We start from the raw sequence: 27,232 nt of genomic DNA, 5'->3' as shown, positions 1-27,232 counted from the left end.
TCATAATGAAAGTATGATAGTCTATACTCTATAGATAGAGCACGGATATTGAATGTGTATAGAGAAAAATCAATTATATTCAATCTCTCTAATACATAACAAATTAACACAAGGTTCAAATGTGTATAGAGAAACATACAGATTGGGCCTCTCTGGTTACCATTATTGCACTCATATATATATATATATATATATATATATATATATATATATAGGTAATGATTTCCCCACTCTAATTTTATTTACTTATACTCCTTTTTTAGTTATAAAATAAAGTGTAAGTAGATAAAATTGGAGTGAGATGACAGACCGTCCCGAATTTCCGGAACCCGAGACGAACCTGCGGAGACCCCGGCAAATACGCGATATGCGATATCCGTTCGGGACTCTAACGGTACCCAAAATGAAATCCGAGCACATCTACGCGCTCGTGACATCAAGAGGATCACAGTGGGACAAAAATGCCCCTCAACTACAGTACCACGCACCACCACACGCGCCGGCAGAGCGTGGGTGTCCAAAGAGATATCGCATCGCTGGAAAACTTCCAAATCGAGAGCCAAGACTCCTACCATAGGTAATACACCTAATTTGGAGTCACTTTTGTTCTTGGACGTACCCCAAAAACTGATCGGAAGTGGCCGGAATCTCATCCCGAAATCCGGCCGAAATCCAATTCGAAGATCAGACATCCTACGCTCAAAATCGATGCAATCCTACCCAACCATCAGCTAGATCATGAAAAATAGTCAAGACTTCATACCTCATTCGTCCGATTTGGTGGAGAAATGAGAGAGAACGAAGACTTGGAAAATCTGTCAAAATTTGTCAGGAAACAGCTCGAATTTCTTCAATTTCCGGCCAGTACCGGCGGTTCCAGCGGCTGAAATTGGTCGGGATGGGAAGAGGAAGGAAGCCCGGTCATTTTGGTACCGGCCCCATCGAGTTTGGTGGCGGACGAACGAACGGCCGCCAAAACGCGTGGCCGCTGCCAAAGGAGAGAGAGAGACGAGAGAGAGAGAGAGAGAGAGAGAGAGAGAGAGAGAGAGAGAGAGAGACGGGGGCAGTTCCGTCTTTTAACCAAAAACCCATTTCAAAATATTTATGATTATACCACTGAGCTTCATTTAATCATATCTCTCTCGTTACAACTCCGATTCGAGCTCACTACGTGTCTACGGACTCATCTCACTGTGCTCTACGCAACGGTACAACCGGAATTCCCAAATTCCTTCCGGATAAGAAAATGACTAAAATACCCTTATCCCACGGGTAATTTCTCAATTCCGCTTAAATAAATTCAAACATGGGATAAATTTGGGGTCGGGGTGTTACAAGGGAAATCACCACTCATATAAAATATGGTTGGTCCATGTATCAAAAGTATGTCCAATTTGAGTGGCATTTGGTTTGGGGAAGGTAATGGAATTGGGCCAAATGAGAAGCATCTCTTGATATTTTGTAGTGAGACGAATATTGTCGCTCGTTGTTGTACTTCGACCAATTCAGAATTTGACTTAACAACGGTCAAAGAAATAAACAAGGAAAAGGCATGTGGATCATGAGAGTTGGAACTTGGAAGGAAGACTTCAATTTGGAAACTACTGAAATCATCTAGCTCTGATGCTTATATATCTATGCACCAACTGAGAAGAAGAATACTATTTGGCTAATATTGTTTTTGTGTTATTCATCTTACAATGAAGAATATATACATACACGTAGGGTTACAATCTTAATCCCACTATTACAATTTACATGGAGTAATTACATAACTATACTATGAAACCTAATATTGCAGGGAATCACCTAAAAAATATAATACAAAAGTCAATACTCTCCCCCAAGTTGGTGCATAGATATCACTCATTCTCAGCTTGTCTAAGAACTTCAAGAAAACATGACTTGATACAGCCTTCGTAAGTATATCAGCCAATTGGTCTTCTGTCCTGATTGTGGGCACTTCAACAATTTTATCCTACAACTTCTCCTTAATAAAGAACCTATCAACCACAACATGTTTCGTCCTATCATGCTGCACTGGGACATGAGCAATATCGTGCAACTTGATTATCACAAAATAACTTCATCTGTTGACTAGGTGCAAATTCAAAACATGTATTAATATAGTGATCCAATAATATAACTACAGGGGTATGCTCATAGCGAATGTTGGAGTTCGAAAGTCAAATGAAGAGTTTTTTGTCCCACATCGAAAACCCACATTTTTAGTAAGATGTTTATAAACAAAACACTATGTTGGTTATACCAAGTGCTGTTGACTTTGGAGAGTTAGGCTAATGGACTGGGGTAAAGGCTGGGCTTTGGATTTCGCGTTGAATGATAATAATTATCTAAGACTTGGGCACTGGGGCTCTTTTTCTCCGGAGAAAAACTGATTAAGACACCCAAATGAAAATTATTAATTTAGTTTTTCGTTTTTGCAAAACAGGATTTAAATTAAAATGATCAGACATATCCTTTAAATTTAAGACATTTTAATTGATTTTAGTCTTTTTTAAATGTGTTTAATCATTTTTAAGTACAAAAAATTACCACAATGCCCATGCAATATTAGCAACTTAACAGTTTTTTTTATTTTTACCAAACTAACATAATAAGGTAATGTGAGACCCAAAAATAAAGCACAGTGGGACATTTAGTCGATTAAAAGTTAAAGGGTAAACTGAGACAAAACGCAAATCATAGGGGGCATTTCAACAAATAAACCTTAATATAATACCCAAACAACATCCCCATTTGTGAAAACTCAAATTCAAAGCCAGCCCACAACGAGTTGAGCCCAAATATGAGATACCTGGATGAGAGTAAGAGATTTTAGCATAACCCAAATGGGTGCACCATTGACAGCCGCCAATAAGCTCAATTTCACTGAACCCACAATACCTCAAGATACAAAGTCTCATGCAAATCCAACATCATGTAACAGGATGTAGGTATGTAAGGGGGGAAGATGGCTGCAACGGCGGTTATGGAAGGGCTGTTAGTTTCTTTATTTTGTTAGAGTTCTTCTATAATTTCTTGTTATATGGAATTTTTGGTACCTTGGTTTTGACAGAGGAAAAAGAAGGGGGAGGTGGTTGCGGCGGGTTGGGGAGGAGCTGCTGTGTTATTAATTTTTGAAAATTTATTTATTTAATTGTTTTTATCTAATTTTAAGACATTTTAAATAATTTACTCTTTTTTAAATGTGTTTAATCATGTTTTAATATTTAATTTATTTTTCAGAATTTTTAAACCACAATGCTCATGCCACATCAACAACTTAACAGTTTTTTTTACCAAACTAACGGAATGGAATAACGTGAGACACAAAAATAAAGCATAGGGGGGAACGCTTAATCAATTAAACATTCAAGGTGTAAACTGAGACAAAACGCAAACCACAAGGGGCATTTCAACAAATAAGCCTTATATTTGCTAACAAAGACCAAACTCATCTAGCACTTGCCCTACATCAAAGCAAATACAACAGCTTTTCTTGACTAATTGAGATGGCATTGAGGCAAATGTACTCCAAAACCAAGTGATACTCTTGTTTAGGAAGAATATCACATTATTCTCCAACCATGTGCATGCATCACAAATTATTCGAAAGTTACAGTACTTTTTAATCTTCAAGGCTTTTAAAACATGATGCCAGCATGAATTAATTCCCCACTCTTCCAATCCTCAAATTGACAGGAAACTTCACAGCCTTATTGCCATCTCCACCATCATTCCAAGCTTCCCTAAATGCCGCAATCACATCATCACTCAAAAGCTCAACACCCTTCTCCTTTGCTGTCTGATATGCAGACCATGACCTTATGTACGTAAAAAAACCATCCAAGTCCATCAACCTCTCTGTCATAAACTCAAAGGGTCCTGTGTTATCTTCTCCATCCACTGGCGCAAACGGAAAATCGATGCTTCTATACTTGTTGTCCACCAATTTACGCTGTGGATCCCAATAAGGGTCGACATCAACGGTATAGAATCGATCAAAGACGGTGTCTACGACATTGTTAACCCGAGGAACTGTATAGCACCATGCAGCAATGACACCATTGGGTTTTTTCAGCACCCAATTCACGCCTTGGTAGAAAGTAGGGAGGTCAAACCAATGTAGAGCCTGAGCAACGATCACCAAATCTATGCTTGATTTTGGTGCCAATTTTTGTTCAATCTCAGCTATAGACAAAACTGCAGGGGTATGCTCATAGCGAATGTTGGGCAGCTTGATTGCAAACTCAAGTTGTTTTTGGCTTGTATCTGTGGCTATGACATTCTTGTAGATCCCAGCTAGCTGAAATTTAATTAGTTGAATGAATGCACTTTGGAACACACACAACTTATTCTATGGAATGACTTAACAATTATTTGGCTATGTTTAAGTCCTTTTAATTTCTTATGTTTTTAAAATAGATGCTTTATTATTTAGGTTAGTGCTTCTTTTAACTATGAACACTTGCATTTCTGAAGATTTTCTTGGTGTTTTCACAAAACTTTGAAACTATTTTCACATAACTCATTCCATTAATTTTCCATCTAAAAATTGTTTATGTCATAAATAAAAAAGTTATCCAAAACCTAAGAGAATATATTGCATATGCACCCGCGAGGTTCAATCATTGGGGGTAAATTTATCTTTTGATGAAGTTTTTTATTTATTTATGAAATCATCAATTTTTCGACGAAAAATTAACGAAACATATTTTGTGAAATCAATTAAAACCTCTAGAATTGTTTGTGTAATTTATCTTACGGGTTTTGTGAAGAGGATAGAAATGCCTGCAAAAAATAATTTGATGTCATGGGTGTCTAAAGACAGTTTTGAAGTGCAAATAGGGTCACTCAAAATGTTAAACAGTTTGGAAATATTCAATACGGACTCAGGCCCGCCCAAACACGCATCTTATCATATGGGCTGGCCCACGTTACCTCCACGAAAACGACACCGTTTCTTTTTCTCATCTGGATTCCAGTTTTTCTCAACTACATCTTTCTCATGTTCGTATGGCTGACTTTGAAAACTTAAACACAAGGAAAGGAATGAAAGAAAAATGTTGGAAAATAAGAGAAACTTACGGATCCGGCAGCCTGGCCGTTACCGGTGCCGACGTCCCATGCGAGGTCGTGGCAATTGGTCTTGGAGGCAATGTAATCAAAGAGCTCTTCTGGGTAATCTGGCCGAGCCTGCGCATATTGCTTTGATTGTTTGATGAACAGATCCGCCATATTTCTCTATTGAGTTTTTGGTTACTCTTGTGTATACAATTTAATTGGGTGGTTATCAAATTTATATAAAACGGACCACACATGGACTGACCAATCAGGGGGAAGGTGTAAATGAAATTCCCCTAGTTGTGGGAGGTGGAACACTTCAATTTTGGCAACTTCACAGCAAGGACTAAAACTACTTTGATGTTTTTATGCTTTCCGCAACACACAATACTGTTGGGAATTTGTACTCCTCTCTTTTGTTGTCAAATCCAATTCGGACTTTTCTACCCGAAATTGAAGCAACATGTGTTCAATTTTGTTTCTTTATTTTTAAGACTAGCCGTCTCTTCGCACACGCTTCCGCGTCTGTGAATTTACTTTAAATTTTAAAAAAATAATAGGTAACTGTGTTCCATAAAAATATGACATATTATCTAATTTTATTTTAATATGAAAAAATGTGAATTTATTATATTATCCCAATCTAATTAATCATTTCAATTCTTAATGTTTGAATTAACCAATGATATTTTCTAATATTTTGAATATTTCACCATTCTCTCCTTTTTGCTATTTTTATGTACAACATGTATTTAATTCATTGAAAGTGGTAACGATTTGGTTTTTAACATATTGGTGAAGATTTCAGTTTTAACTGATTGGGCTGTACGCTTTTTATTTATTTAATAATTTTGTCACAATTTGGGTAGGAAAAAGGAATTTTGTTCCACCAAAACGACAGAGTATGACTTTCATTTGCTGCTGCCATCTCACGTGTAGGTTCTCTTTCTTTGTTCTTCTTTCAATTCTAATTCGTTTGCTGCGGCACATGTGGGTTGCTCTTTTGGGAGGCTTTCCATTCTTCTTTTGGTGATTACATTTGGCCATGGAGGCGTCACCCATCCCCACGGACACGTTTGGCACTCTCTCCTTTTCTTCTTTGTGTATCTGTCTGTATCTTTTGTGGTGAATAATTTGAGTTGCATTTCTTCTATGGTGATTACAGGTGGTGGAAGAAAGTGATATCGTCATTTTCTCTGTCAAACCTCAAGTTGGTATTTACACTTTTTCATCATCTCTCAATTTCTCAATATTGTATTTTTACATTATATATTATATATAAAATTTGGTTTTTGTATCTTGATTTTAGAGATATGGGCATGGATTTTTAGATGGTGATTTTGTGGATGTTTACTAGATAATGATATTGTTGCCCCTTTGCATTTGTGCAATTAAAGATGTAGTTTTGCAGTTGAGGCCACTGCTTTCCAAGAAGAAGCTGCTAGTTTCAATTGCTGCTGGAGTCAAATTGAAAGATCTGCAGGTCTCTCAGTTACAACTCTTCTTGCTTTTGATCTAAACTGACTACAGTCTAGATCATGTAGTATACATGTTACAGTGGTGACGAGACTTGTGAAATGCTGATTGCAGTAATGCATTGGATTGATTGACATGCTGCTAGTATGGAATAAAAGAAAAATTGACACTTTTGTGGCTTATGGGTAGTCGTATGTATTTTTTTAACTCTTGAAGTTTCCCTCTGGCTCTTACTGGCATTTTGCTTTGTTTATTTTTCGTATTAAATTTCATTTGGTGCGCCAAATTTATATGAGTAGAGTGAAAATGGTCATGCCTCTAATCTTTTGGTCAAACAGTTATGAGCTTGGGAGTAGGTGCAACAGAACAAGATGGATCAGTAGGAAAGACGTGGAAAGCTGATGAAAAATTGTTTGATGCAGTTACTGGTGGACCCAAATTTTTTTTAGCGGAGGTGCAATATTGACTAAAGTATGAAAATGGTTTTTCAGAATAATCATTTTCTCAGATAATTTTTGGCGGCTTTTATTCCTTACACATCAGCAAGATAAACCTTACCAATTCTGGTTTAGAAGGTACACTGCATGAATATTTCATTCTTGTCCTTTCCCAATGGTGAATATATTGATCTTAGCAGGAATAAGATATATGGTGCCATCCCACCTCAAATCAGCTCCCTCTCCAAACTCATCTATCTTGATCTCTCACATAATAAGTTGTCAGGAAAAATCCCATCAGAAATTGGTTTCCTAACAAATCTTCAGAACCTGTACCTATATACAAACAAGCTAAATGGCTTAGTTCCTCAAGAAATAGGCCAGCTTAAGTCCCTTGTTGTTCTAAATCTCATGGAGAATAGACTCAGTGGTCCTCTTCCCATGTCAATTGGTAATTTGAGCAAATTACAATTTATACAACTACGCGATAACCAACTCTCAGGTTCCATTCCTCAAGTGATAGAAAATCTCATGAATTTGGTTGTGCTGAGACTTGCCAGAAACAACTTCACTGGTCATTTGCCACAGAACCTCTGCCGAGGTGCATTGCTTGCAAATTTCAGTGCAAAAATCGTCTCATAGGTCGAATCCCCGAAAGCTTGAGAAACTGCACAACCTTATACAGAGTCCGCCTCGATGGAAACCAACTCACTGGAAATATATCTGAAGATTTTGGGGTGTATCCAAACTTGGATTACATAAATCTCAGCAACAATAGATTTTATGGTGAACTTTCACATAAATGGGGAAGGTCTCTGCAGCTAACACACCTTGAGATTGCAGGGAAAATGTTACTGGCTCCATACCACCCAAGATTGGAAACTTGACTCAACTGCATTTGCTTAATCTTTCTTCAAATCATTTAGTTGGGAAGATCTATGGAACTTGGAAGGCTGACTTATTTGGTGAGGCTTATACTGAATAACAATCAGCTTTCTGGTGGTATACCTCAAGAACTTGGTTCACTGACTCACCTTGACTATCTTGACCTGTCCACTAACAAACTGAGCCAGTCAATTCCAAGTAGCCTAGGGAATTTTGTCCAAATGCACCACATGAATTTGAGCAACAACAAGTTGAGCCATGGAACCCCAACTAAATTGGGTAGGTTAGTGCAGCTGTCAGGTCTTGATTTGAGTCATAATAATCTTGCTGAAGAGATACCAACTGAATTTAGCAAGTTGGGTAGCTTGGTGACACTAAATCTCTCCCACAATAACCTCTTTGGTGTTATTCCAGAGAATTTTGTGGAACTTCGTGGCTTGGAGTTTGTTGACATGTCATACAATCAATTAAGGGGTCCTATTCCACACAACAAAGCATTTCAAGAGGCTCCCATAGAAGCATTGCAAGGGAACAAGGCTTTGTGTGGCAATGTTACAGTTCTACACCCCTGCAATAATAGTCCTGTTGAAAAGAAGCATAACTCAAAAATTGGTTTCAAAGTTGTGTACTGCTTGATCATGCTTCCTGTATTGGGAGCATTTATGCTTGCTTTCTATGGAATTTTTATCACTTCGCGAAGAAAAAGGGAAAGCTAACAATAAGAACAAGTGACATTCACCCAAAAGAATTCAAATTGCGTGCAATATCAATCTTTGATGGAAAAGTATTGTATGAAGAAATTATAAGAGCGACTGTGGATTTTGATGCTGCATATTGCATTGGGAGGGGGGCAGTTGGAAGCGTATACAAAGCAAAGCTGCCCTCAGATGACTTGGTAGCTGTCAAGAAACTCCACATTCCATGTGATGGTGTGTGGAGAAAAGAATTCTTAAACGAGGTAAGGGCATTAACTGAGATACGCCATTGAAACATTGTCAAACTTTATGGTTTCTGTTCACATGCACGGCACTCGTTTTTGGTTTACGAGTACCTTGAAAGGGGTAGTTTGTTTTCAATCTTGTGCAATGATGAAGAAGCTAGGAAATTGGATTGGATTAAGTGGCCTTGTGTCTGTTTTACCGGCTAGTGTTTTCTTGTTATCTGTGTTCTAAATGCCCTTGTTTTGATCCTTACAATTTGAATAAAATGTTTCTATTCAAAAAAAAAAAAAAAAAAAAGGGTGAACATCATTAAAGGTGTGGCTCATGGTTTATCCTCTATGTACCAAGATGTGTCTCTGCCAATTGTTCATCGAGACATATCCAGCAAGAAAATTTTGCTAGACACTGAATATGAGGCTCGCATTTCAGACTTCGGAACTGCTAAGATTCTGGATTATGAATCATCAAACTGGACTGCGGTTGTAGGCACAATTGGATACATAGCACCAGGTACAATTCAACATCTTGTATTGCTTTCATCAGATGGTTTGGATTTACATTCTTGGCAACATAATAGGTCACATATTGTCTGACTTGAGAGCATTTCCCCTGTATGCATTGTTCTCTTAACTTATCATATGAGCATCTCTCTCCTAAAATAGAAAACTTATGTTTACCCTTTTTGGCAGAGCTTGCTTACACATTGAAGGTGACAGAGAAATGTGACGTCTATAGTTTTGGGGTGTTAGCTCTTGAAGTGATTAAAGGAAAGTACCCTAGCAATCTAGTGGGGTCTGCGTTGTCATCTGCAATCTGGGGAGGCAAAATGTTGGGGGATGTGTTGGACGATCGCCTTGCGCATACTGGTAAAATTCTGGATGAAGTTGTTACCATCCTAAAGCTAGCAGTTGCATGCTTACATGAAAATCCACAGTTAAGGCCTACCATGCATTACATTTCTTGTAACAATACAAATCTCCCATACACAGAAAGACAAATAGAGGGTTAACTGGAGTTTAGTTGAAACATTTAAACAGAAGGATGTTAAAGCCATTTATTGTATCTTAACCAGCTGCCACCAAATCATTGTAATTACTAATATTTAGGCTTTGTGAGTTCTTCATTTTGTTGTAATCATATATACATGCTCTCCTTGAGAGATGCATAACAAGCAATAATTCTTTTCGTACATGGTATGACATCAGATTTGAGCATTTTTCGTCACCAAATTGCCTATCGTTATCGTATTAGTAGTGTCGACGATGGAGGAAGAAACCTTTAAATTTAGAAGTCTTAACTCTGAATCTCAAAGTCTACTGTGAATTTAATATGCAAACAGAGAGTAATAGAAAATGGCATATCATTGTTACCAAAACAAAAACAATGAGATCTTCAACTTATTATGACCAAGTATGCTCTGCTCTCTACCCTTTTCCGCCATACTTTTGCAAGGGGGTTCTGGTTTTTAGCAAGTTCGAATATTGCCTTTCCCAAGTGCTTGCTTTTTTCAAAGAGATGAACAATATATGTGGTAGTGTAATTGAAATTATCAACCTCTGAATTGCTTGTTAATCAAGCATGCCCTTATTGTTAGGATTTTGGCTCGTCAAATATGTCCTAGTTGGTTTAGGATTGTTTTAGGAAAATTAGAGGTATACCAATTCTTGTCCTAGAGGGATTAGGAAAGAATTTCAGTTTTCCTTATTCAATTTAGGAATAAGTCTATTAGGATTTCTAGAAGTCTATTAGGATTTGGATAAGTGTAATTTCCTAATCCACTTAGGAATAGGAATTCAATCAGCCTTGGGACATGTAAGCCAACTCTATATCTATAAATAGGGTGCGGCATGACTTATTTTAGCGAGAAAAAACAGCTAGAGACAGCCGAGAGTTTTGAGATTAGTTCTAGGGTTGCAAAAGTTCTGTAATCTCTATTTTTAATCAAAGGAGCAGTGATTTTTCTACCTAGAGAAATCACAACTGGACGTAGGCAAAAGTTCTGCCGAACCAGTATAATTCTTGTGTGTTTCTAAGTTTTCTAATATTTGCTAATTTAGTCTATTGCCGTTGGTTACATTAAAGAACAAGATCTAGTGGGCGGGTAATTTAACACTTATGTCAATACACTAATTTATTAGTAATTTAGTACAAGTAGCATAGAGTATATTTAAAAGAACCACTAGCTATGATTGAACTTTCAAATTGATTTGAAGACTATGATTTCTTTATATATTTTTGCTTGGCATTGTATATGTAGCAGGAAAATCGGTATCTCCTCACATGTGAAATCTTTATTAATTCCAAGGAGAGGATGCATTATTTGACTACATTCAAATTTGAAAATAAGAAACAAAGACTTTAAAGTTCACCAAAAGCAAAGAAACAAAGACTTTGACTAAAAGTGTCTAAAGAAATCTACAAAAGCTGCAAAACAGACAGCAGCAATACTACTGGAAAGGACAGTTTCAATATTTCCCATACGTAATCCTTTGTACATTCCAACCTGAATGAAGTTCCAAACGTGAAATAAATCAATAAGAGGAAGACAGTTTTCAAGTCTGTGATGCCTCAAGTCTATAACGCATCAATGTAAAACAAAAAACCCTGAAATTAAGAAAAAACCATGAGATTTTTAACTTACTATGATAAACTAAGCTCTCTGGCTTATTGTCTTATCTTCTTGTATGTTCAGCTTATTGTCTCTGGTTCTGATGAAGCAGAGGCTCTCCTCAAATGGAAAGCCACCTTCCAAAATCAAACCCAGCTGCAAAATCTAACCTCATGGACTCACCCTCCCAGTAATGTCAATGCCACCAACTCTTCTGGCAATCCGTGCAATATGTGGACTGGTATTTCATGCAACAAAGCTGGAAGTGTTAACAGGATAAACCTTACCAATTCTGGTTTACAAGGTACGTTACACAAATTCGCTTTCTCGTCTTTCCCTAATCTTGAATATCTTGACCTCAGCATCAATAAATTCTTGGGTTTCATCCCACCTCAAATCAGTTCCCTCTCCAAACTCATTCACCTTGATCTCTCTTCTAATCAGTTTTCTGGGAAAATCCCATCAGAAATTGGTCTCCTTACAAATCTTAAGTTCCTGAAACTACATGAAAATAAGTTAAATGGCTCAATTCCTCAAGAACTTGGCCAGCTTAACTTTCTTAATGAACTTGCCATGTCCACCAATAATCTAGAGGGCTCAGTTCCTGCTTCTCTGGGTAGTATGAGTTACCTGACTTCTCTGCATCTTTTTGACAATCACCTTTCTGGTTCCATTCCTCCAGAACTTGGAAATCTTTCTAATTTGGTTGAACTCTACATGGACACCAACAATTTCACCGGTCCTATTCCTCTAACTTTTGGAAACTTAAAAAAGCTGACCATGTTGCATTTGTTCAACAATCAACTTTCTGGTTCTATCCCTTCAGAAATAGGAAATTTGAAGTCTCTAATGGAATTATTCTTATACAGAAACAATCTTTCTGGTTCAATCCCAACACATTTAGGTTATCTGGCAAACCTTACCCATCTCTTTCTCGATGAAAATAAGCTTTCTGGTACAATTCCCAAGGAGATAGGGAACCTGAAATCTGTTGTGGATGTACACTTGAGCAAAAACTACTTAACAGGTCCTATCCCTCCAATTTTTGGTAACTTAAGAAAGCTAAAAGTGCTATACTTGTTCGACTGTCAACTTTCTGGTATCATACCTTCAGAAATGGGAAACTTGAAGTCTCTAGTAGAATTATTCCTTTACAGGAACAATCTTTCTGGTTCAATCCCAGCATGGATTGGTGATATGAGAAATCTTACACATGTCAATCTGTTTGGAAATAAACTTTCCGGGGCTATTCCTAAGGAGATTGGGAAATTGAAATCTATGGTGGATCTAGACTTGAGCCAGAATCAACTCAACGGTTCAATTCCCACTTCATTTGGTGGTTTGAGAAACTTGGAAGTCTTATCCCTCCGTGACAACCAACTCTCTGGCTCAGTCCCCCAAGAGATAGAAAATCTAGTGAAGTTGACTCTGTTGTATTTAGATACTAACCAGTTTTCTGGTTATTTGCCCCAAAATATTTGCCAAGGTGGATCACTCACAGAATTTACAGCAAACAACAACCATTTTGTTGGTCCAATCCCCAAAAGCTTGAAAGCCTGCACCACCTTATCCTTTGTTCGCCTTAGTTGGAACCAATTGACAGGCAATATATCAGAAGACCTTGGTGTTTATCCGAATCTTCAATTTATGGATCTAAGCCATAATAACTTAAATGGTGAAATCTCACACAAATGGGGACAATGTGCACAATTAACAACCCTACTAATTGCAGGAAACAACCTTACCGGTAGTATACCACCTGAGATTGGCAATGCAACCCAAATTCATCAACTTGATATTTCTTCAAATAGTTTAGTTGGGATGATCCCAAAAGAATTTTGGAGACTGACTTCTTTGGTGAAGCTGATGTTGCAGGGGAATCAACTTTCAGGTCGTATACCTTCCGAATTCGGATCACTGATTGATCTCGAATATCTTGACCTATCCACAAACAAGTTCAATGGGTCAATACCTAGCACTATAAGTGACGTGTACAGATTACACTATCTGAATTTGAGCAACAACAAGTTTAGTCAAGGAATTCCTTTTCAGTTGGGAAAGCTAGTTCACTTGTCCCAACTAGATTTAAGTCATAACTTGCTTGAAGGTAAGATACCTTCAGAAATAAGCAACATGGAGAGTTTGGAGATGCTCAACCTTTCCCACAATAATCTTTCTGGCTTTATTCCAACGAGTTTTGAAGACATGAATGGGTTGTCGTATGTTGACATATCCTACAATGACTTGGAGGGTCCCCTGCCCAACAGCAGTGCATTTCGGAATGCTCTTCCAGAAGCATTGCAGGGGAACAAAGGACTGTGCGGCAACATTGGAGCTCTGAAATCCTGCAAACATAACTCCAAAAAGGACCGTAAAGTCATATTTTTAATCTTGTTCCCTCTTCTCGGAGCACTTGTACTTCTACTTGCTTTCTTTATGTTTGCTTTTCTGATAGAAAGAAGAAAGAAAAATCAAACTCTGGAACAAAACGATGACATGCTTGAAGAAATTTATTTTGCAATTCTAGATTTTGATGGAAAAACAATGTATAAGGAAATCATAAGGGCGACAGAAGATTTTGATTCCAAATATTGCATTGGGACAGGAGGACATGGAAGTGTATACAGAGCAAATTTGTCATCTGGCAACACGGTAGCCGTGAAGGAACTTCATCTTCTCCACAATGGCGAGAATAATTTTCAGAAGGAATTCTTCAATGAAATAAGAGCACTAACTGAGATACGACACCGGAACATTATGAAGCTTTATGGTTTTTGTTCACATAAACGACATTCATTTTTGGTGTATGAGTATCTCGAAAGGGGTAGCTTGGCCACAACGCTGAGCAATGATCATGAAGCTAAAGAACTGGGGTGGAGTAAAAGGGTGACTATTGTTAAAGGTTTAGCTAATGCCTTGTCCTACATGCACCACGATTGCTTGCCACCAATTGTACATCGTGACATATCAAGCAAGAATGTTTTGCTGGATTCTGAATATAAGGCCTGTGTTTCAGATTTTGGCACTGCCAAGTTTTTAAATCCAGACTCAACTAATTGGAGTGCTCTTGCAGGCACGTATGGATATATAGCACCAGGTAATGTTGAAACATTTTTTCTCTTATTTGAACATATATCACCGATTCTTTTTCATGCATGGTTAAACCCAACTTGTTAGAATCAAACAGGACATTTGAACTGTACCATCGTAATTAAAGTAAAAAGTATTGAACCTGGTAGCAAATTAGCAATAGGTACTTTAATCATTTCATATCACAAAATGTTTTGAACACTGAAGTTTCTGATATACTAATAATGCCACTGCTACGAGATTTTCTAAGCAGAGCTTGCTTATACAATGGAAGTGAATGAGAAATGTGACGTGTATAGCTTTGGAGTGGTAACGTTGGAACTGATTATGGGAAGGCATCCGGGAGATCTGTTGTCATCTTTATCATCTGCATCTTTGTTGTCATCTTCATCATCTGCATTACCTGCCCATCAAATGCAAATGGAGGATATTTTGGACCAACGCATTTCCCCTCCTACACATCAAGAAGCAGGGGAAGTGGTCTCTCTAGTGCAGATAGCTTTTGCATGCTTGAATCCCAGTCCTCCATCTCGTCCAACAATGAAACAAGTTTCTCAACACCTCTCAACTCAGAGGCTGCATTTGTCCAAGTCAGTGCATATGATAACATGTGGTGAATTGCTTGCTCTCGACGGTTTTACAACCCGAGGGTAAGTTTCTACATGTTAAATGCTTTCAATTATCTCCGTCACCACTCGTCATGCTCATCCGCCTATCATGCCTTTATGATTTCTTTGACATTATTTGATTGATTAATTTGAATAAACACCGTATTAACTCTGTGTTTGCCCTCTGAGTGTTTCTTCTAACCTTCTTAGATGTTCCCTTGTAGCAATGTATTTGAAGCCTACTTTTGTGCCACTCATTATTTTGAAGGAAGGAAAAAAAGGTGTAACAACATAAGTTAATATTTATAATCACTTTGTCAGTTCAATTTTATGTTTGAAGAGCAGTAATTATAGGAAAATCAGATATTTATTTGGCTTTATCCTCAGACAAAATACCAAATTGTCATATCCCAGAAGAGGAGAACAACCCCTCAAGGCTCAAAATTGACACCAACCAAAATTAACAATGAACAAGACAATACAACAACGGTGTTCCTCTCAGAAAACTGAAAGTAGTGTTTCTCACGAGTGCAATGTCACAATAAAAGCAACGAACAGATTCACATTCTTATTCCTATATATGCAAAGTCAGCTTTCGCTTGGTATACTCTTGGAATTTTGATCATCTGTTGATCTTCAAAATCTTGAAAAATGCTAGGTTGTTACCAACTGCTTTCTTCTTCTTTTTTGGTTTGTTGTGAAAGTAGTTCTAAAAATATATAAGATATTGCAAAGACTTTCCAAGTCTGGAACAATGAATATTGTTCAAAGCATAAAAATTATGAATATTGTTTAAGTCATAACTTGCTTGAAGGTAAGATACCTTCAGAAATAAGCAACATGGAGAGTTTGGAGACGCTCAACCTTTCCCACAATAATATTTCTGGCTTTATTCCAACGAGTTTTGAAGACATGAATGGGTTGTCGTATGTTTACATATCCTACAATGACTTTGAGGGTCCCCTGCCCAACAGCAGTGCATTTCAGAATGCTCTTCCGGAAGCATTGCAGGGGAACAAAGGAGTACTGTGCGGCAACATTGGAGCTCTGAAATCCTGCAAACATAACTCCTGAAAGGACCTTAAAGTCATATTTGTAATCTTGTTCCCTCTTCTCGGAGCACTTGTACTTCTACTTGCTTTCTTTATGTTTGCTTTTCTGATAGCAAGAAGAAAGAAAAATCAGACTCTGGAACAAAACGATGACATGCTTGAAGAAATTTCTTTTTCAATTCTAGATTTTGATGGGAAAACAATGTATGAGGAAATCATAAGGGTGACAGAAGATTTTGATTCCATATATTGCATTGGGACGGGAGGAAATGGAAGTGTTTACAGTTACAGAGCAAATTTTTCATTTGCAACATGGTAGCCGTGAAGAAACTCCATCTTCTCCACAATGGCGAGAATAATTTTCTGAAGGAATTCTTCAATGAAATAAGAGCACTAACTGAGATACGACACCGGAACATAATGAAGCTTTATGGTTTCTATTCACATCACCGACACTCGTTTTTGGTGTATGAGTATCTCGAAAGAAGTAGCTTGGCCACAATGCTGAGCAATGATCATGAAGCTAAAGGTCGTTCCGATGGCTAAGTTAGAGTGTTCTTAGAGTGGAGAGAAGGATGGAGAGTTTCAAGAAGAGAATATTTATTACCTTTGTCCTAGTGCAGATGAAGAGTATTTTATAAGGGGAGAAGGAGTGATCATCCCTCCTTCAATCTTCCCAAAGGAGAGATATTTATCTTCCTCTTTTCCCAATTTCAAGATTGAAATGCATTAAATGATCCTTCCTTATCACCATGCTGGCTATCAAGGATCAAGTGTCAAGGCGACACATGGCTTTGGATGTGAAGCACATTAACTGATCCCTTTCCATTACCAAGCTGTTTATTAGGGATCAAGGGGTAAGGTGACACCTGGATTTAAATGTGAAGTACATTAAATTATCCCTCTCCATCACCCGACTGGCACTAGGCGCATGGAGTGACTGACTAGACAGAGGTATGGTCATGTCAGAATATCAATGCATGTCTCTAGTTACACGGTATCTCAATAGTCGGGTCGGTGTTTGAGTGCCCGACCAAGTCGACCAAGTGTTCACGCGGTATCTCCTGATAGGCTTGACAAGGAGGCCTTTTATCAATACTCGGCGGGTCAATCTAGTTAGGTGGTACGAGGACGACCTGGTCCCTTATGGCCATGTGGTGCTCTCTGATAGGCTCGGCTTATAGTGATGATATGAACCATCAATAGCACTATTGACAAGGGTTTTCACCAACGCCCTGGTGTTGATTTTTCATATACTTTCAGTCTGGTGGCCAAACCTACTACCATACGAATTGTTTTGCATCTTGTCGTGACTCATGTTTGGCCAATACGTCAGTTGGACATTAACAATGCTTTTCTTCATGGCACAATCCGTGAAAATGTCTATATGGTCCAACAACTTGGTTTTGTTGACTCTAATCATCCATCTCATGTGTGTAAATTGAGGAAAGCCCTTTATCACCTCAAACAGGCTCCTCGATCGTGGTACAAGGAATTACACTCACTTTCACTCTCTCATGGCTTTGTCAATGCCATCTCTGATGCCTCAGTCTTTCTCTTCAAAAATAGGACTATTGTAATTTATTTTTTGGTTTATGTTGATGATCTTCTTATTACAGGCAACAATTCCTCACTTGTGGTGAAGTTCATCCAACTCTTAGCCACTCGATTCTCTATCAAGGACTTGGGCTCATTACATTACTTTCTTGGTATTGAGGTCCTTCCCACAACCACTAGTCTATTCCTTTCTCAGCAAAAGTACATTCATGATATTCTTGTCTATACCAAGATGGATGGTGCAAAGGCTGTCAGTATGCCCTTCTCCACAACTGACTCACTTATGCTCTATGATGGCTCCTCCCTCACAGATGCAACTCCCTACCGTTGTTTTGTTAGTGGTCTTCAATACCTAAGCCTTACACGCCCTGACATCTCCTTCGCAATCAAAAATCTCTCTCAATTCATGCATTCTCCTTCCGAGACTCACTGGCAGGCACTCAAGCGTTTTCTTCGCTACTTGAAAGGTACCAAGGTTTTGAGCCAAGCTGATTTGGTGGAGTTGCCTCATCAGACCGCTTTGGTCGTCCATTCTCTGAGCTAATGGTCAACTCTCAGACTGAGATCTGTTTGACCGTGGATCGAGAGGAGAGAAGTGTGTGGAGCCCAATTGCACACGGGCTAGGGTTTCATTAGAGGTGTGCGCTGGAGCGTGTGTCGAGCGTGGAGGCAATGGAGGGAACACTTGAAGTTGTTCCAAGACCGGGCCTAAGTCGGCGGTGGTAACAAGCCCACCTTGATGGGAGGTTCCACCATGTTCGGCGACGGTGGCCAGTGCGATGGTGAGAGGTGGTGGTGCCACCATGTCGATCGCGGGATCTTGGGTGAAGTGGCTTTGGGCCGTCGCGGATTTAGCCATCGCGGCGGTTTTGCCTCTCGTCTTCATGCTTCCAACCATGGTTGTTTGGAAGGCTTCGGTGGATTGGAAAATAGGAGGAACGGATTCCTTGAGCACGCGTTGAGTATAACTCGTGCTCTCAATGAAAGCACCAATTTGAGTGTACAAATTTCCCCACGAGAATATTCGATTGGAAAGATTCTTCTTTCTTCTTCGTCGCCTCCTTCTCTCTGCAAAAAAGAACCAATAAGAGGACCACACCCGGAGGGTGTTGGCCAAAGGCCCTCCGATGCCTAAATTAGTTCAATTGAATCGTATAGAAAACAATAGCTAATAGGGTATGGAGATGTGTTTATGGTGTAAACCGGGCAGCAGGAGCCTTATGTAAAAGAGAGAGAGAAAGGAGGTGGCTAGGGTTTGAGAGGAATTTTCTGCAGAGTTTCAGTAGGGATTTCAGACGTACCTCAACCCTTGTGTGTGGCCATGCTTTTATAGTGGTCTCGGAGGCTAGGGTTTTAGAGGAATAATTTCGTAGATGGAAGGGAATTATTCCTCTCCTATTTGGAATTGATTTGATTAATTAGGGATTTGATTTATTAGGGTAAATCAAATCCCTAATTGTTGTAGGTATCAAATCGAATCCCATTTTAATTAGGTAACTCCTCATTTAATTGGAAATTATGGTAGGAATCAAATCAATTCTCAACCCAATTAGGTAACGTTCAATTTAATTGGGTAATTCCCAATTAAATTGAGTAACTCCCAATCAGGTTGATTAATTCCCAATTAGGTCAAATAATCCCCAAATGGAATGAATTATTTGACCTAGGGTTTTGATTTAATTTGGTTACCACAACTGGTATGTAAAATAAATAGTTTATGCTTTAGTAAAGTTGATTCTCTTTGCATAAATTTTACTAAAATAACTCTCAATCTTCTGCTATGATACTAGTGGCAGATTCAGGAATTTCCATTCCGGGAGTCAACATGTAAAAGGTTAAAAAAAATTGTATACAAAATAGACCCATTGAAATGAAACGATAATATTCTAATTCATAGTTAATAGATAAAACCATACAAAATACTCATGCTCATTATCAAAGAGAACTACATTAACCTCAAAAAAAAAAAAAAAAAAAAACACACAAACCATAAATATCTCTAAGAATGTGATAATAAACCAAAAAATTAGCGCAATCCTCTTTAAATCCCAAAGTGTCTCGTCCTATTCGACGTAAAAGATGGCATATATTAGCACAATCCTGCTCATTTTAGGGCATTTACGTCATTTTTGAGGTTCGTCGTACTTTTGATTTTGGGCTTTATCTGCATTCCTTTTGGGCTCTAACACTCAAACTTTGGACCCTTATGAGTATTGTCTTAGGGAAAGCTTATTCAAGTAAATATTTCTTCAATACATAAGAGTTAGGTTATTCTTGTAAAACTCTTTGTGAATTGAACATTTAAGGATTTTTACCAAAATTGACCTTAGGTCCCTTTATGCATTCATATCATACATGAAAATTTATTTTTGGGTAAAAATATTGGCTAAGTATGAAAAATGGTTTTTCAGAATAATCGTTTTCTCAAGATAATTTTTTGCGGCTTTTATTCCTCACACATCAAATAAGAAAACTTGATTTTATGGAATTTTAATATGAAATATATATTAACTTAATGAGCCATCATTTTTAGCCTAAATTGTATTTTGCACTAAAACCAATTTTTCATATTTTGATTTGGCAGGAATTTGATTTTATAGTATTTTTATTTGAATCCAAATGGGAGGTATTTCTTTATTTACATTGTAAACTTAAGTAAATGGAGTAATATAAAAATAAATGAAAGTAAAAGGACAAAGACATTTACCTAAATGTTTAGAATGAAAATAAGGCAATATAAGGGTGCGTTGTACTGCACCCTCTGGAGCATTTCATCAAGCAGTTTGTGAACAATTCGTAGGGGTCAACATCTTCGCCTCTGAATTCCAGGCTTGCAGTGGTCAATTGACCCTTATTGCCCCTACATGAATCCACCCCTGTCTGATACCGTGTTAAAATTAGACTATTAATCTCAAAACGTTTTACAATGAATTAAAATGCGTAAATTTTATATATTGTGAGTCAAGGCTTCGAATACTTTAATTTGGGGTTTTTATGTTCTCAACACGTACTTGTGTGTGGCTGGCTGGAATAGATTATGTTAGGTAACAGATATGTTGGAGTACATGTGGCCAAATTGAGGTGCAGGATATTTTTAGGCATGAAAGTTTGTTGGTTCCATATTTTAACTGTTCAGACATGGATCAATAATTTTTGTATATTATTTTAATGTTAACCAATGAAAAAGTGGTTATTTTAAGGAGTCTTTTGATATGGGTCCAATTTTGAGTTTGCACTGTGAATGCAGTTTATTTCTCTTTTGATGTAGAATTGGGTCCAGGGACTCAATAGGCCAGCCAAGTATGCAAATTCTTGGCCACTGTTTTTAAAACATTTACATATATTGCATAGTCAATCCTCTAAATTTTATTAATTCCTGCAATCAATAAATTAATATCACATTTCTACAATTAATCTCAATTTATCAAACACTTTCAATCAGTGAATACCTTATGATGAGGTATGTATGTCTTTGGGTGGTTTGATTTACCTGCTTTGCAGGTTTGTGTATACCTCCTTTATAGGTAATTTCATATCATATATCTCCTCCATAGGTAATTAACATTCATATGTATACCTCCTCCATAGATAAATAGCATTCATATGTATACCTCCTCCATAGGTAATTTACATATTCATACCTAATTAATATTCATGTATGTTCCTCGTCCATAGATAATTATACCTCCTACAATAGAGAGAGAGAGAGAGAGAGAGAGAGTGGGCATCGGCCAAGAAGGCAGATCTGAGGTAGACGACGGGTCGAGGTGGGTGGTGACTTTTTTTCTTTTTTTGATTTCTTAGTTTTATTCAAAAGATAATAATTAGATTTCAAATCCAACTGTAAAAAACAATTAAAATTATTATTCCTAAATGACATATGACATATTTTAAATGGAAATATCATAAACTGAGGTGGTAGTACGGTACTATTCTATAATTTCTCGTGGATTGCACCCAAATTCTATCCCTTGAATTTGACTTATACCAAATTATTTATTATTTTAATCATAAACTGGAACCTTATTAAAATTAATAATAAATTTAATTGAGGCAATTGAGTCTTTGATTTAGTCCTTGTATATTAGAAACAATCTTAAAGTTACAAACTGTTACACCATTTAGTCTCTGTGTCAATGTAACACACAAATCACCGCAATTTGTAAAGGAACACTTAGAACATTAGGGTTTTCTTATAAATCATTTGTTTTCTCATGACATTCGTTAATTTAGCGTTTATGTAAAGAAAGATGGGTTCATCAAGTGCAACGTGAAAAAATACAAATGTTATTTTGAACCAAAAAAAAAAAAAAATTGTCATACTGAAACTAATGAAGGGGCCAATGATGTAAGGATATTCCTAACTTATTATAATTATTTTTATAAAATTTTTAAAAGTTATGCACCAAATTGTCATTGACCTCAAATTAGAGGGATGCAAAGCTTTGTAGTCTGACACGTGTTATCCAATCCAACCCGACCCATCAAGAGTCAGATGACCCGAATTTTATTCAAACAAACCAATCAAGATAAAAGCGGCACTGCCGCGCTGCTGACTGAGACTACTCCTCCTCCTCCCTCACTTCTGTTTCTGCGGCACTTTAAACAAAACAAAACATTTGGAACGGCGGCAACCATCAGACTCTCAATTGGAGTAGGCATCGGGTGCGAGAAAGACTATTCCACCAACTTCAATCTGACAATTTGCAAAGAAACACCCTGCAAAACAAAACGAAAAAGACAGGAACCAAAAAAACACTGCGCCACCAAACTGAGAAAATGAAAGACACTGGTGATTAATTTTGCTTTGTACAGATTGGTTAATGTGATTAATTTTGCGTTACCATCCTTCGAGGAAGTGACATCACAACAGATAAATCACCAATAACTGCTCCCAACCGCCAAAACTGTTGCGAGCAATCGCCACACCGCTTCTACGATGGTATCTGCCCGAAAAATATCGTCCTTGCCACCGTAATTGATATAAGCAAGCAAACAGGAAACTAAAATAGCACAAACTCAACACAACGAACAAGAAACAAACAAAAATATTCGACAGAAAATCTGTGACGGCGTAAATGCAAAATAGAACAACCAGATGGAGCAAAACCTCCGACGGTAAAGCCGTGACAGTTTAAAGCTTGTTAGCAGAAGAGGCCTCATGATACATTTCAGTTTATCATTATCTCAACCAAATGAGATAATCAAGCGATGTAGGCAAAATATGTTTAAATCATCATTGGCCTCTCACTTAATATATATATATATATATATATATATAACAAAAACATTGATAGAGGAAAAGAAAAGATGCCTCAAAGAGTTAGAAAATAATTCATTGGAAAAGATGGACATGCAAGGCTTCGATCGAATGGAGAAGCACTGCATTCCGATCATCTCTGAGGTTTTCTTCAAACAAAAACAGAAACAGATGGGATGTGATTGTATGAATGGGAAGAGGAAATTTATATGAAGGGTTTAGGGAGGTGGAACACTTCAATTTGGCAACTTCGCAGCAAAAGCTAAAAATACTTGTCTGTTTTTAAGCTTGCGCAACACACAATACTGTTGGGAATTTGTATTATCTCTATTTTCATATCCAATCCGGACTATTCTACCCGAAACTTTGTTTATTATTATTTTTTTGGTCAAATTCAGCTTTCAATAAAAGACCCACAAGCTGGGGAGGCACGTGGTACACCAAAGCTAACCACGTGGCCCAGAAAACTACAAATCATGACACAAGCAAAGCAAGAGGACCGACTTGGTGGCCCAGGCAGGCCATCCCGGGAGAGTACAGGCACTAGGGAGGGAGGGGGCTGAGAAGCCCATCTAAGATGCCACATGGGCAGCTTTGTTGGCAGTGCGAGGAATCCATGCCATTTGAATGGATGAGCACGTGTTTAATTATTTATGTCCTAAACCCTAAACTTTGTTTATTTATTTATATGTTCAACATGTGTTTAATTTGGAAGTGGGTAACGATTGGCTACGGGATTTGGTTTTAACATAATGGTCAAGATTTCAGTTTTAACTGATTGGGCCGTAAGACTATTCTACCCCAAATTGGTGTCCAATTTGGACTTTACGGAAATTTCAACTTTTCTTTATTGTGGAAAGGGCCACAAGATTATTTTATTATCCAATTTTTACTAAACCTGTCCAATGAAAACCCAAATACATAATAGTTTGTTAGGCTATCCCCATTGGTTGGGGCTCTAAAAGAAGTTGATATAGCCTTATTTAGAGCTCCGATGAATCTTTAGGGCTTTAAAGGCATCTCTCCCACAGTGAGAGACTCTATATTAGAAGTTTTATATATATATATATATATTTATGATGTAATTTAATTTAGGTGCTATTTTTGTTTTTTGTGAACTTATTTATGTTAGGTTTTTTTTTTTGTTGAACATTTCAACTCAAAAAAAAAAACAAAAAACAAAAAAAAGGACAAGATTTGAAAACATGGTTTTAAAAAAATAATAAACCTAGCCGTTTAGAACTTGAAGGTTGTAGCCTAAGTCAACTTTACCCAAAAAAAAAAAAAAAAGACAAGCTTGTTGTAATAGGCCAAATGATTAAAAAAAAAATAAAAAATTGGTCAGCAACTATCAAAATGGGCAAGTATGACTCTGTTGAGTTGCAAGGCAAGTGAGCCAAAAAATTGTATGGTTGGCAGCTTTTTCTAGATGTGGTCTCCACCAAGATTCAAAAGCTACAACCGAGTACACATATTTAGATTCAACTCCGGTTGGACTTTAAAGCCTCAAATCTGTACCATTAGGGATGGTTTTTTTTTTTTCCCCTTCTTTCAAAGAGTTGTTATTTATTAGAGCCTAAAGGTGGTGTAGCCCATTTTAAAGCCCCTATTGGGGACGACCTTAAATTTTTGAGGGGGCCAAGGCCTGGCCTTGGTATAGCTCTGTCATTGGTGGTGAGTGTTGACGTGAGTTATCCTAATTAATCAAGGAGATTTATTTCCTTCATTAATTAAGGGATTTACTTCCTTATTTTACATAGTTGACATATCCTTGTATAATTGGGACACATTCTCCTAATTAAGTAAATGTATCTATTTCCTTCTAAAGCACTCATGTAAATTCATGTATATACTTTCTTGATGATGCATGTGAATTAGATAAGAGTCATCGTATTTCATTCCCATTAAGTACAAATAAAACTTTGATTCCCATCTCCCTTATTCATTTTGATGTTTGGGGCCCTGCTCAAATCACTATTCTGGTTGGAGCTCGATGATTTATCACTTTCATTGATGACTACACCCGAATGACCTAGGTTTCCCTTCTCAAAACCAAAGGGGAAGTCAGTTTAACATTTTAATAATTCCATAAAATGATGACGACTCAGTTTCATGCCCAAATACAGGTTCTCCGTTCTAACAATGGTGGACAGTTTCTTAATCATGATCTCAAAAAATTCTTACAGGATCATGACATCATACATCAACGCTCGTGTCCATATACTCCCTCAACAAAATGGGGTGGCTGAGCAAAGGAACCGATATTTATTGGAAGTCGTTCATGCATCTTTATTTAGTGCAAACATGCCTCGATCATTTTGGGGCGAGGACATCGTCTCTGCAACTTACTTTATAAATAAGATTCCCTCAAGTATATTGAATTTCCAAACTCATCTTCAAGCACTTCACCGCCATCTCCAAACACCTCCCACCCCAAACCCTGAACCACAAATTTTCGGCTGTGTTGTATTTGTACACTTCTATGATCACTAACGTAACAAATTGGATCCCTGTGCAGAAAAGTGTGTTTTTATTGGCTATGGCCCTCATCAGAAAGACTATTGATATTATCACCCTCCAAGTCAGAAGGTACATACCTCCATGGATGTAGTGTTTCGGGAGCACAAATTTTTTAAAAGCATAGGAGGAGAATCTAGAACCAAACAGCTAGACTTTTTTGGACTTTTTCACAACGGAAGAGATTCAGCATCAAAGCGATCGGTTACCCATCCACAACGATCGATCGCGCCCTTTTATTCCTTCATAGGCAGAGCCACTATGTCAAAACAACCGGTCGCTCTGCCCAAACGATCAGGCGCTTTGTCCTCCTTTGCCAAACATTGGGCCTTTGTCGCCAGTGGAAAACAACGAATCGACTCCATGCTACCAAAATCAGGAGGAGGAAGTTGAAATTTTTTTAAGAGATATTGCTTGCTCTGAACCCGCCTCAGCTCTAGTACCATACAATCACCTTCTAAGGAAGTCATTCAAGTAACATATCCCCCTGAAACTAATAACACTAATGAAAAATACCATAATGATTCGATTTCAAAAAGCATAAATGATACAGATACCCCTATATATTAGCTTCCAGAAAGGAAGAACCGTGGTAAACCTCGAGTATAGTACGAAGCAGATCTTAAAGTCAAAGGGAAATACCCCATCAATAATTAGCAGAGTCATGTGTACATTTTGTGAAGTAGTTGGCCAATCTATTTGTCCCAAATAGTGTGAATGAAGCACTAGAAGACTCAAAATAGAAAGAAGCCATGAATGAAGAAATGCGAGCCCTCTAGAAGAATGCCACATGGGAGCTCATGCCTTTACCTCACGAAAAGAAGACGGTGGGATGCAGGTGGATCTATACTGTAAAACTAAAAGTAGATTGATCCATTGAAAGAAATAAAGCTAGATTGCTGGCGAAGAGGTATACACAGAGATATAGGATGGACTACTAAGAGACCTTTGACCTAATAGCCAAGATGAACAATATCGGAGTCATACTATCTCTAGTAGCAAATTTAGATTGGCCACTATATCAGTTCGATGTTAAAAATGTCATCTTACATGGAGACTTAGAAGAAGAGGTATACATGGGTTTACCACCAGGATGTAATATAGCTCATGACAAGAAAAATCAAGTTTGGAAGCTCAGAAAATCATTATATGAGTTAAAACAATCTCCTAAGGCATGATTTGGTAGATTTACTAAGTCCATGACGAATTTTGGATACATTCAATGTAATTCAGACCATACTCTGGTCTTGAAGCATGATGGAGGAAAAATCACTGTATTAATTATTTATGTGGATGATATGGTCGTAACTGGGATAGACACATGTGAGCAACTGAAGCTACAAGAGTATTTATCTCAAGAATTTGAGATGAAGGATTTAGGTGCTCTGAAATACTTCCTCGGAATTGAAGTAGCAATGTCATCAAAGGAAGTATGTGATGGATCTACTTGCTGAAACAAGAATATTTGGATGTGAGCCTGCTGACACACCCATTGAGATGCATTACAAGTTGTGTGAAGATATAAACCGGGTGCCTACTAATAAGGAATAATACCAGCACCTTGTTGGAAGGTTGATATATTTGGCACACACAAGACCAGATATTGCATACGCTATAAGTGTGGTTAGTCAATTTATGCATTCTTCTAGTGTTTCTCATAGAAATGCAGTTGATCGGATCTTAAGGTACTTAAAGTTAGCCCTAGGAAAGGGACTAATGTTCTCTAAGAATAGA

General features: G+C 37.6%; 2 protein-coding genes and 1 pseudogene across 3 annotated transcripts; 2 read left to right on the top strand and 1 right to left on the bottom strand.

Moving 5' to 3' along the window:
* Positions 1–3,346: 3,346 nt before the first annotated feature.
* LOC103339225 (S-adenosyl-L-methionine-dependent methyltransferases superfamily protein) lies at positions 3,347–5,379 on the bottom strand. Its single transcript, XM_008242502.3, has 2 exons — positions 5,092–5,379; positions 3,347–4,309 (listed from the first exon to the last, which is right to left on the bottom strand). The coding sequence occupies exons 1-2, from the start codon at positions 5,239–5,241 to the stop codon at positions 3,671–3,673; spliced, it is 789 nt and encodes a 262-aa protein (XP_008240724.2). The 5' UTR covers positions 5,242–5,379; the 3' UTR covers positions 3,347–3,670.
* A 1,048-nt stretch (positions 5,380–6,427) lies between these two features.
* LOC103339226 (uncharacterized) lies at positions 6,428–10,035 on the top strand (annotated as a pseudogene). Its single transcript, XR_016122909.1, has 4 exons — positions 6,428–6,550; positions 7,052–8,987; positions 9,105–9,316; positions 9,496–10,035. The product of XR_016122909.1 is annotated as an uncharacterized LOC103339226 (transcript).
* Positions 10,036–11,414: 1,379 nt separating this feature from the next.
* On the top strand, positions 11,415–15,443 carry LOC103339229 (uncharacterized). Its single transcript, XM_089043496.1, has 2 exons — positions 11,415–14,511; positions 14,758–15,443. The coding sequence occupies exons 1-2, from the start codon at positions 11,430–11,432 to the stop codon at positions 15,156–15,158; spliced, it is 3,483 nt and encodes a 1,160-aa protein (XP_088899622.1). The 5' UTR covers positions 11,415–11,429; the 3' UTR covers positions 15,159–15,443.
* Positions 15,444–27,232: the final 11,789 nt, after the last annotated feature.

The sequence above is a fragment of the Prunus mume genome, linkage group LG8 (genome assembly GCF_029339155.1).
Source record: "Prunus mume cultivar Tortuosa linkage group LG8, ASM2933915v1, whole genome shotgun sequence".
Lineage (NCBI taxonomy): Eukaryota > Viridiplantae > Streptophyta > Magnoliopsida > Rosales > Rosaceae > Prunus > Prunus mume.
Note: the sequence above shows the minus strand (reverse complement) of the source record. Positions and strands in the feature narration are given on the sequence as shown.

Coding starts and splice junctions, on each gene's coding strand:
- LOC103339225 (XM_008242502.3), bottom strand. CDS start 5,241: ATGGCGGATCTGTTCATCAAACAATCAAAGCAATATGCGCAGGCTCGG. Junction 4,310..5,091: donor ACGGCCAGGCTGCCGGATCC/GTAAGTTTCTCT, acceptor ATTAAATTTCAG/CTAGCTGGGATCTACAAGAA.
- LOC103339229 (XM_089043496.1), top strand. CDS start 11,430: ATGAGATTTTTAACTTACTATGATAAACTAAGCTCTCTGGCTTATTGT. Junction 14,512..14,757: donor GTATGGATATATAGCACCAG/GTAATGTTGAAA, acceptor TTTTCTAAGCAG/AGCTTGCTTATACAATGGAA.